The sequence below is a fragment of the Thermobia domestica genome, chromosome 6 (genome assembly GCF_964235325.1).
Source record: "Thermobia domestica chromosome 6, izTheDome1.hap1.1, whole genome shotgun sequence".
In the NCBI taxonomy this organism is placed as follows: domain Eukaryota; kingdom Metazoa; phylum Arthropoda; class Insecta; order Zygentoma; family Lepismatidae; genus Thermobia; species Thermobia domestica.
In genome coordinates this window covers 140032794-140045448 of record NC_137459.1, presented here as the reverse complement: position 1 = coordinate 140045448, position 12655 = coordinate 140032794, and the positions used below count along the sequence as shown (strand labels likewise).

The window sequence follows — 12655 nt, the reverse complement described above, 5'->3', positions numbered from 1 at the left end:
TGGGTTACAAATAGGTACTGTTAAAGTTACCGTTATCTCTTAATACATTAACGGATTGACTTCATTAGCGAACTTAGTCGAGGTAATTGTTCCCTCGTGGCTATGTGGATAACGTACACGCCTTTGGCATGGAAGATCTGCGTTCGTTTCTCGGCAGGAACTCCTGTAGTTTCGAGCCCGCGCTAAGCTATATGTTCATGTCTTATACATATGATCCCGCTGACGAACGACACGCTAAACTCTAATCAAATGAAATTCAAAATCGAGGTAAATGCTCTCGCTATGTGTTGCAGAAACATACATAGGATATTGGCTATAGATAGACACCGTTAAGGTGGCATTTATCCGTTTATCTCTTAACGGATTATTAATGCATTGCCAGTGTATGTGGTCTTTAACCGTGTGATACTATGTATATAACTTTTTTTTTCCACTGAACCCACTTCAGGATATGGACGTATAATGACCGTTAAACTGTAATTTGAGCCACATATTATGGACTATCATATTCACTGGGCACGCTTCCAAATTATAGTGGCTATCCTGAGCATAACACGAGGTGATTTAAATTGCTGCCAGTAGATTGTTAATTCTGTATGTTTCGACTTTCAACCATTCCTTAGTCATTTTTTTTTTAACATTTCCTCACGCTAATAAAATATAAGTCGATAATAATTATTTATGCATTTATCCTGGGGTTTTCCTAAAAATAAAATGTTATATAGAAGTTGACTTTTTTAACTAATGTCATTTATATACTAGCTGAAGTCCCCATTTCCCTTCCGGCTATAAAATTAATTTAGAACATTTGAATTACGAGGTGTGTTCAAAAAATATCGAACCTTTAGTTGACAAAAATATTTTTACTGGTTTGGAAATCTGAAACACTATTCCCCTTCAAAGTAGTCTCCTTGGTAATGTACACACTTCTCCCAGCGCCCCCGCCGTTGTTGAGACTACTTGTGGAACGTAGTTTTTGGAATGGTGAGCAAACAACCGTACCGTCGTATTCCACATGATGTCTTCTCTTGATTCAAATCTGGCCCATTTTAGTGGCATTTTCAGCTTGAGAAATAACCACAAGTCACAAGGAATCATGTTGGGTATGTAGGAAGCCTGACTACATACAGGGATGTTGTGTTTAGCGATGAAAACCTGAATCATATGGGCAGAATGAGCTCCATTGTTAGCAGCTTCGGTACAAATTTCGTGGACACTCTCCTCATGCCAAATTCCCGTTCAAAATTGAATGTACGGATCCGATGCGTACCCCTATATGCAGTAGAGTATTTAGAATTTTGTTGCGGGGGGGGGCTATGCACAACACAACACGTGAATATGTCCTATATTTTTCCTTTTGTTTGCCGACAAATTTTAATGAAGTTTTGCATATAAAAAAATATTTCGGGGGGGGGGGATATTGAGCCCGATAGCCATCCCCCTAAATATGCCACTGCCTATATCGTTTGCAATTTCTCGGACTTGGATACGACGGTCCTGCAAAACCATAATCCGCACTTGCTCAATGGCATTGTTGTTCCGGCTTGTTGAGGGACTACCTGAACATGGTTCACTGTCCACTGATGTTCGGCCATCTTTGAAGCGGTTGTACCACTCCTTTATACATGATGGGAGACCCGGGTTCGATTCCCGGCGGGAGCTCATGTGGTTCGGATTCCACGTTAATCAGTAGGTCCACGTCTCATATAGCCTCGCTGCTGAAAGGGACGCTAAACTAAAATCAACTCAACTCCTTTATACATTAGGTGCTCATGGCATCGTCCCCGAAAGCCTGTTGAATCTTGCGATTTTTTTTTTTTTTTTTTTCGCTTGGGTATCGCCAAGCTTTTGGCAAAATTTGATACAATATAGCTGTTCAAGTTTTTCTGTCATTTTACAAATGAGTGAAATCCGACGACCGCTCACTACACCTCTTCAGTCGTTAGCCGACTGCTAGCGACTGACGTTTTCTACGGGCAGGAAAAAATTCACGACTGCGCATGAATGTCAACTCTCACCTGACCTTTTACCTGTAGAAGATCTTCTGCGCTTCATTGGGAAAAATAAGGTTCGATACTTTTTCGACGCATCTCGTATATATTAAAACATTTGTTTGTTGACTGGAAAAAACATCGTTGACAAGAGTTCTAATTCACTATAGTTATGGAGCTCTCCTACTCCAAGGCCAAACTTCAATAACCTATAATATATATCCTTCTTGTGCATCTTCACAATTAGTGGTCTCCCTTTCTCCAAACCTTTGGGGTGTAATTTTTAAAATCCATGACAGCAAATGAGCTATTCTTACTTTATTTGTATTAAAATTTGGAACGGTTCGAAGGAACCACATGATAATAGTATTTTATCTTTACCGTAGCATATACATATTTTTAATGATATTATCTATAACGTATTTGATAGAAATATTTCACCTCTCACATCATAATATCCTTGCTGGTTTACAATGGAAATTACTCAAAACGAAAGCGAAGAGTCATAGTGAATATAAATTTACCAATTCAATTAATTTCTATAGAAAATAAACGAATTACGTAAGGACATTAAGAAATACATCAAAGTAGCATTAATTAATCTAAAATTGGAAGGAAAATATCAAGAATAATCCTAAAGAACTTTGGAACTACTTAAAAAATAGAGCTAAACATCTCCCTGGGTGCACATTGGAGTTTAAAGGATGAGCCTTCATCATAATGACGAAATAGCTTATACCTTTGCTCATTACTTCTCCTCTGTGTTTGTGTCCTGTTCATCAGATTGAGTGCGACTATGGTAAACATTTTATCAAGTAACGAGAATGAAATTATAGGAAAGCTGTATGTTAATAAAATTCATTTACACGAAATTAAAATGGGAATCAAAAACTTAAAGGTCTAAAAAAGCTGTAGACTTTGATGGAATACCCTCGTATATAATCAAGAATTGTGTTGACATATTTAAATATACCCTATGAATTGCTTTCAATCTCTTCATTAATGTATGTACTTTCTCTAATAAATGAAAATCCTCTTAGTGTTTCCTGTACCTAAATCCAATAATAAACATGAAATTATTAATTTTAGGGCTATATCAAGTTTATATTCTTTTTCGAAAGTATTGGAATACATTTTGTATAAAAGGATTATTTAATTATGTTGAACCAGTAATTTCGTCTTATGAACATGGCTTTGTTATTCATAAATCAACAACAACTAATCTAGCAATAGTTACCGACTTTTGAGCTAATTCTTTAGATGATGGGATGCAAGTTGACGTAATATATATTGACCTTGAAGAAGCCTTTGACAGAGTAGTCATAAAATACTGTTAAAAAAACTAAATAGTTATTATTTTTCTTCAGCTTTTACTAAAATCTTATCATTATGCATAAGTGTATGTAAGCATACAGTTCTTTATAAAGAATTTAAGTTAGACGAGTATTTTGCATTATTATGTGTTTCACAGGCTCGAACCTAGCTCCTTTACTATTTCTATTCTTTATCACCGATCTTTCGGATCACATACCCAACAGTGAAGGATTATTGTTCGTGGATGACCTCAAAATATATGCCAAAATAAAATCCGTGCATGATTATATTAATTTACAACACGACTTAGAGAGTACTGCGAACTGGTGTTCAGTCAATAAACTTGGAGTAAACGTAAAGAAACATAGCGTATTAGCGTTCAGCAGAAGCAAAAATATCCTTAAATATGATTATAGGTTGAGTAATACTTCTATAAGTAGATCTATTACAACTAAAGATTTAGGTGTTACACTTAATCCAAAACTAACGTTATATAATTACATCGAAATGTTATTCATGATGTTTTAAATTAGAATTCATAATTAGAAGTAGGAAGGACTTCCCCAATATCATAACACTCATATTTATTCTCCAAGTCAAAATGTTCTTGTAATTTGGAACTCCTCGGAACAAAAGTGTCACCAACAAATTAAAAAAAAAAAAAAAAAAATCTAATTCAAGTGAATGATACGTTCATATTCTGTACTTGGGAAAATATTTTAATGCCAAATTTTGTACCCATACATTTAACTGTTTGATAAAACTTCCCTCCCTTCTCTTGAATCCGCCATATTTAATTCAACTCCTCTCCAGTCTCCTTGGGGAGCTCCTTCGTGGCTAAGCGGTTAGTTTACGGCCTTTAGCGTTGAAGACACGGGTTCGATTCCAGGCAGAAGCTCATGTGGTTCGGATTCCACGTTAATCAGTAGGTCCACATCTCATATAGCCTAACTGCTGAACGGGACGTTAAACTCAAAATCAACTCAACTCCGGTCGCCCTGTATAAAATTTCCAACATGTATGAAAAATCCTGGGAAAGTTCCTATATAATGCCAATATACTTCAAATGCTAATACTCCATGATTTTCATTCCCGTTTCCTCCCACTTTATTCATTCCACCATTTCATTCATTTCTCATAATCACCGTCTCCTTTAGCCTAACCGGCATAGCCGTGGGACGTAAAACTAAAGATTTCATTTCAAAGATTTTTTCCATGATTTTCACTGAGATTTTTTTTCTTTCCTTTTTTTTTTTTTTTTTTTTTTTTGCATTTTTTCTACATTTTTACTTAGATTCCTGGAATGAAAATTTGATACGTAGCCTATATGCAGTGCGAAACTGTAATAAAGAATGAAATTTTGATTAAAATCCGTCCAGTATGTTTCAAACCATGATAGAAAGTTATAAAAAAGAAAGAAAAAATCATTTCGTTCATGCCATTTACCTAAAAATCTTGCTCCCATCCTTATCTTCACTACTTTTCAAGACCAATCACCGTATCTTCCTTTTCCTTTCACTTCTTTTACTTTCTTAAAGCATTTTCGTTAATTCGTATAGCAGAATAAACGAATATAAAACCGAGTTAATTACATATTATATACCTTATAGAAATTATTAATAATAAAAAAACACGTTCATGTATTGTGAGAAATCTGGAATTAACACTTATTAAATATTTCTAACATTAAATGTATGCACATGTAATAGATTATTACAATCAACCAATGATTTTTAATTTTTGATGTCTGAAACTAGACATTTTGGACAGAATAACAAATATAATTTATGAGTTACATCATACAGTCATAAATTTACAATTAGGAATAAATGTATTTTAGTCTCTATTAACATACCCAATTTCTTAATTATTTCAGTTCCAAGTGCTCCTCCTCGTGATATACTTTGTGCTGCGTTAACCCCACAAAGTTTACAGGTTACCTGGAATAAACCCCCGGATAGCGAAATACATGGCATCCTCAGAGGTTACAAGCTATTCTGGGAGAGTGTGGATTCGTTTGAAGGTATGACCTTCCGTATTACCTTGTACAGTCTAAGGTTGTCTACTGCTGTATAGTACATGTGTTACATCAATTTTGAGTTTAAAGTCATATACACTAGTGATTTAAACTTATTTAATAATGCTACAAAATAGAAAATCTTTCAAAGTGAACTATAAAATTCTTTACCTAAGTTTGTAAGGTGTTTCTATCCATGAGTATATACGAGGGACATACTGAAAGTCGCGAGCAACATGTTTTCACAACCGTAAATGAAACCAAGTATATCATCTCAATCTGCAGACCTTTCTTTATTTCTTTATTTCTTTATTTATTTCCAAACTTTGATACTGTTTGTTCCTAGCAGTGACCACAGAGAGGATTTCCAAAATGGTGGGCAGCGATGTTTCGTTTCGACAGCATGATTGAATTCATTGTTAAAGAGGACCAATCTGCTTCTGAAATTCACCGCAGACTGCGGCGTACCTATGGAGATGTGTGCGTGGGTGCCAGCAGTGTTAGAAGGCGAGTGAAGCATTTTAAGAATGGATACACGAATATCGAAGATGAGCCTCGCAGCGGGCGCCCTCGAACTGCCTCTACGAAACGCAACAAGGTAAGGGTTGCTGAGCTGATTAGGGGAGATAGGCGTATCACTGTGAATGAAATCGCTGCAAAACTTGGTGTTGGACATAATGCAGTGCAAGAAATGATTCACAGCTTAGGTTATCGGAAAGTTTGTACCCGTTGGGTCCCACGTTTATTAACCGAGGACCGCAAACGTTAGAGACTAACCATTGGCCAAACCTTTCTTCAGAGATTTCAACATGAAGGTGATGACTTTTGACGAGTATTGTGACTGGAGATGAAAGCTGTTTCAGGTAATCATTATGAACCTTAAACAAAACAACAGAGTATGGAATGGCACCACTTGAATTCGCCACCGAAGAAGAAGAGAAGACAGTGCAATCGGTAGGGAAAGTTATGGGGAGTGTCTTCTGGGATGCACAGGGTTGCATTCTGTTTGACTTTTTTGAGCCTGAACAAACCATAAATCCTGCTCGCTACATCCAGATATTTTTGAAGCTCCGTCGTGTCTTGCGTGATAAACGCCCTGGAAAGATCATCCTCCACCAGGATAACGCGCGTTCACATGCAGCACTTGCCACTGCGGAGCAGATCAGGAGATTGGATTGGGAAACACTTTCACATTCTCCCTACAGCCCCAACATGGCACCCTCCGACTACCATCTTTTCGGTTTTGTGAAGGAAGAGATGCGAGGCCATCGCTACGAAACACTGGAGGATATTTGGCAAGCAGTACGTCAGTGTCTACGGGCAGCTGGAACGGAATTCTATTGCAAGGGTATTTTCAAACTTGCAGAACGATGAGGAAAATGTGTGCAAAAAACGGAGACTATTTGGAGAAATAAAAGAAAGTTTTGTAGATTGAGATGATATATTTCGTTTCACTTACAAATAAAGATTACAGTTGTGAAAAAATATTGCTCATGACTTTCAGTATGCCCCTCGTATTAAACTGTAAAAGTTCAATTTACTTAAGTCTAGAGATGGATAATTTCAAGATTTCTTTTTAATTTAAATATTTCGTTGAAATATTTCACCCGGAGATTTAAAAAAACAAAGAAAGCGGAGTATGGCTTACCTGACAACGTTTTTTTTATGCAGAGGAGACACAAAGCTCCGTATTAATACAAGTAATACACTATTCATACTTTTATATTGATAACAATATGTGTACAAAACAATAATCATAGTAATTAACTTCAAAATACAACTAAATAATGATAAAATTTTCTCATACAATAACATGGTATATATTTCTTTAACTATTCGGATTTTGGACAGAATAATAACATAGTGACAGAACAATTTTTAATAGTTATTTATCGGCATTAATATGTGAATAAATGTTAAAAAAAAAATGCTACAACCAATACAACCTGGATACAACCTTGGAAATCGTTCCAAAACCAGGAGCCCGGAGGTAAGGTGTTGAAACCCGGAGAGGTGGTCACCCTACGTAGCTATCTACCTAACGCTTCAAACTTAAATAATGTTTCAAAATCAACAACTAAAAATAGACATAGCTACTTCATTGACATTTGAACTATCATTCATTGTAAGAAAAGGTTTTCTGAAGTCTGGCGTTTTAGCCATTGGCATTATAGACCATGTCTACTTTTAGTTGTTGATTTTGAAGCATTATTGAAATTTGAAACATTTCTTAATTTATAGTTTATAGCATAATTTATGCATATCTTAGTTTTGTCATCTATTTGGTCCACAAACGATGTTATTTACCTTTGAAGAATGAGCTTGTGTTGACCAGATGGTGGAAGCATTTCCAACTCCGGTCTTGGTCCAGTAAATGCCTTGGTAGTTGTTGTTGAAACTGAATGACTTCCTAATCCTGAGGAATTCGATTTAATTGCATGGAAAACAGATTGAGGCCCCACTGATCACGTAATTTAGCAGTGACTATCACTAGTAGGATTTTGAACAATCTCTGCATTGCTGTTACTGGTTTCAGTCAGTTCATTTCGAAATATTTCAAAGACCTGAAATATTTCATTTGCAATATTTCAATTGAAATATTTTATGCTCAGAACTCTACCTAAGTCAAATATTATATTAGCAAAGTAACGTATATATGTTTGTCTATGTAAGAGAATTTGGAACTCTTCTTTTCATAGAGATGTATTTGTTAGTTCTTGACAATAACATACTACAGTTAAAATGCACATAAGGTAAACGATTTCGAGTGGTAAGATATTTATATATGTATACAATCAAATGAAGAATAAACAAACATTGAAGAAATCATTTTTAAGTATCGATAGCAGAAGAAAATTATGAAGAGGGATTAAACTTAGTTAGGAGGAAGAAGTTGAACATTGATTTCTAATTCTGGTATAGACACTAGCACATGTGCATTTGTGAGGTAATTTCATAGCTTGTATGGAGCACAATTGATTTCCGTATCACAATAAAAAGTACGGACGCTTTAATAGATGAGGAACGAAGGAGATCTTGTACCTCCTTACATTTAATCCACAGCTCTCTCTGCACCGTTTTCCAAAAATAATTGTCAAATGAAAATGGTATTAGCTAAAATAGTTTTACATTCCATTCTGACATACTAGTAGCGAGTTGGAATTTTATTCATTAAAGTAGAAAATCTATAACTATATGCAATCGGTAAGTTACTGTTTCTAATAAGAAAAACAACCATGTAGTTACTCATATAAGTTACTACATAGAAGAAGACACGACTAAATATAAGTTTAAAAATCAGTATTATGAAATCCGCCTACAATTTTTTTTTTCAGCATTCTCTGGACAATTAACTCTGGTGCTACTATTGTTCACTATTTTTAATTAAAAAAAAAAAATGATATTACTACTTTAATACATTGATGTTAAGAAAACACGTTTCATGAAGAAAAAAAAATAACAAAAATAAATAAATAAATACTTTAAAAAAAAAATGGAATCTTCGTATTGGATAGTTTTCTACAGTATTAGTTTCACATTTGAGATATTGCAAAATAATAAACATATTATCTCCTAATTAGAGGGAGCTTGTGAGGGAAGTCACTTTGGTATTAAAAAAAATCGGTTCAATCTAAAGGAAGAATGCTTACCAAACATAATAATTATTGTATACAACAATTAGCATTTTCCAATAGTTTGAATTGAAATGTAATACAATAAAAGAAAAATGAAAGAAAATAAGATATGCGATATAATCAGCGAAAGGACTGAAGTTTTAGGAAGATGAAAATATGTTGAAGACCTGTATGAAAGTAGGGATAGACCTGTGTAAAAACTCAGATACAAGAGGATGATAAAAGGTTTAATATTATACCGAATGCATTTGAAAATGTTACAACCAAGATCAGGAATGGAAAGGCAATCAGAGTAGATAATATAGCAACCCAATTCATTACGAATATAGGAGACAAGTGCTAGAAAGAATTGTTTCGACTCTGCAATGAAATATATGAAAGACGAGAGTGGCCAAAATACTTCCTGAAGATTCTCATGGTATCGATGGCTAAGAAATCGAACCCAGAGAGGTTAGCCTCATATCACACGCGCGAAAATTATACTCCGACTACTGGACAGAAGGTTGCATGGAAGAACAAATAAAAATTAAAAAAAAAAAAAATTAAAAAAAAAAATAGAAAAAGCATTGATGAGGAACAGTTTGGGTTTAGGAAAGGTTAGGGCACACGAGATGCAATTGGCTTATTAGGAGTAATCAGTGAAAGATTTGCAGAAAAAGGGAAGGAGGTGTATGTTATAAATTTTTGTTAGTCTAGAAAAGGCTTTTGATCGGATGAACTTGGAATTATTGATGGGAGTTCTAAAGCAGGTTGGGTAGGATTAAAAAGATCAAATACTGATTAGAAACTATACATGAACCAAAAAGTAAGTGTTAGAAAAAAGAGAGAGGTGACAAATAAGTGTGCAACTGGAAGGAGAGTTCAATATGAATGTTGTCTCTTGCCAATGTTATTTAACATATATATATATATATATATATATATATATATATATATATATATATATATATATATATATATATCTGGAAAAGATAATAAGGGAGAACCTATGTAATGAAGACAGTAGTTTGGTAAGGGTTAGCATTATTAGGTATATTTGGTTTGCAGATGGTATGCTGCTTATTGCAGAGTCTGAAAATAACATTAACAAGATGCTAGAAAACTTGAGAAAAGGCTGTGGTGAATATGGACTGAAAATAAACGCTAGAGAGACAAGAACATGATTTTTAAGACGAAGCGATCGCTGTCAAAAATAGGAGGGGAGAAAACAGAACCTGGATAGTGCTATTAGTGCTGATATGAAGTACGAACGTTAAATAAAAGCAAGGAAAGGAATGGCGAAATAAGTATTTAGGATGAAGAAAAGTATGCTTTGTGTGTCCTTGCATAAAGGGTTGAGAAAAAGACTTATAAAATGCTTCGTATGGAGTATTGCACAATACAGAGCAGAAACATTACGCGAAAACGATGAAAGAAAACACTAGAAGCCTTCGAAATGTGGGTGTGGAGAGTAACGGCGAGAATTATCTGGGTCCGATTGAAAACAAATGAGATGTTAGCAATAGTGGAGGAAAACAGGAAAATTTTAGGTGCTTTTGAAACGAGAGGGAGAGGGAAAGAGAAAAAAAAGCTGGTTGGGACATTGGCTGAGAAGGAACTCTATCATGAGGGTCGTGCTAGAGGGTGTGGTGGCAGGAAAGATAAGGAAGATGCGAAAGCGATTACAATTGATGGAGGTATCAAAACAGAAAAATCCTACTTAAAGACAAAAAAGATTAGTTCAGACCACGGAGCTTGGAAGCTTCTCAGTTGCGGCAAGCGACCTGCCAATAATGTCATTATACAGATTATGTTCATGGTTATGATGATGATGATGATGATATATTACCATCGAAAGTCCGGCTCTCCTCAGCATTTGATGTTGGTGGGCTTTGTAACGTGAGCCAGTATTACTTCTTCCACTTTCTAGAAAATTGTGAAGATAATTTTTAATTTGTTTCTTTAATTTACGAGATATGCGTTTAAAAAAAATAACAAAATAAAAAAAATAAAATGGAAACTAGGCTGATGAGCACTTTTAACAACTAGTTCTCATAGGGAAAAGTGACTGTATTTCAATGTGCATACGCAGACAGGTCAGAGACACCACTACGTTCACACACATAAAGTGATTAATGTATGTACTTTGTATGAAACTTCATCGAGTAGAGAGAAGTTCATTGAACCTCTAAAAATCTGATCTCACTACTCTTTGTAAATATTTATAAGTTATTTGCAATAAATTGTAATATCATTACATTAGTTGCACCATAGAAACTTAATTGGCAAGTATTCATATGAATGCATTAACTTACCAAATAATCATGTTATGTTAATATTAATGTGAGACTTGATTTGATCTAATATATCTCTTTTCTAGTCTATTTGTATGATATATATAAATTTTATCGTGTCTGTTATAAATAATCATTATTTATTATTGACGAAAATTAATAACGTACTATTGTACAGCCTTACTCTTCATTGATTTCCATTTAAACATCAGTCTTCTTTTTTTTCTTGCTTTCTTTAAATATTTTACCAAGAAACCTATTATACTATTTTCTTCCTTTCTTTATTTTCAGCCTTATCAAAACCAGAGGTGAAAATTACTACATCTTCATCTGCTGTGATACATGGATTGGAAAAGTTTACGAACTATAGTATTCAAGTATTGGCTTATACAAAAACGGGAGATGGTGTGCCTAGTCAACCAATATATTGTGTGACTGATGAGGATGGTTAGTGACTTCCCAGTAAATTATTTTATCGATAAGTCTTCCTTTGAAAAAGAAAAGTGCGCAATATCAAAATGACAGTAGAATATTAATGCAATCTAAAAAAGCTTACAGAAAGAGAAGAAAACACTTCTACTGAATACAGAGTATAACAAGTATTTCTATTAATAGATGTGATTCATTTAGTTTGGTTTGCACACAGCTCTGTCAAGTTAATTGACACAATAAGAAATATCAGCTTACTCCATATCTCATTCGGATAATACAAGTATTATTTTCAAACACACTTCAATATAGAAAAAAGAAAAGTATAAAATAGATTTAAAAAAAACTCTAATTCAATCTTGGCACAGCCTTATTAATGGTTTTATTGAAGAAAAAATAAAAGTATATTTACAAATCTGGCAACACACTTTTTTTTTTTTTATAAGTTAGTGAACTCTTTTCCCGTGTGTCATTTTCAACTCCAAAAAGGTATTAATCTGTTTATTTTAGGAATGTTTATTTCTCGTCTCACTTATTATTATTATTATTATTATTATTATTATTATTATTATTATTATTATTATTATTATTATTATTATTATTATTATTATTATTATTATTATTATTATTATTATTATTATTACATATTTTAAAAATTTCACTACTTAACCTTTTCTCGGTATGTACGCAAAGAAACATCAATAGATAGGTAAATAAAAGTATAAGATAAAGTATCATAAAACCTTGGTCCTGTGCAGAGTGCGAAGTCACACTCGAACAAGAGAAGAAAGGAGTGGACAATATATGTGTACTGCTGAGCACTAGTTCAACCATTAATTACACGAGTTGAAATGCACGGGAAGAATAATTTATGAAACATATTTGAGTCTTTTTTCAGCTTATGATATGCATTTCAATGGAAGTGTAACGAAAATCCGTTAAGATATTTTACGTTTGGCATCAATTTCGAAACACTCTACCCCCACTGAATACAAA

The 12655-nt window shown here is 34.0% G+C and overlaps 1 protein-coding gene across 2 annotated transcripts in view; it reads left to right on the top strand.

The window, feature by feature from the left end:
* LOC145688242 (cell adhesion molecule Dscam2-like) overlaps positions 1-12655 on the top strand; it is an 802178-nt gene that overhangs the window by 734923 nt on the left and 54600 nt on the right. For both annotated transcript variants that reach the window (XM_081762176.1, XM_081762175.1), the window contains exons 19-20: positions 5182-5328; positions 11522-11677. In XM_081762176.1, the coding sequence (XP_081618302.1) occupies positions 5182-5328; positions 11522-11677 (303 nt within the window). The remainder of the gene's footprint in view (positions 1-5181; positions 5329-11521; positions 11678-12655) is intronic.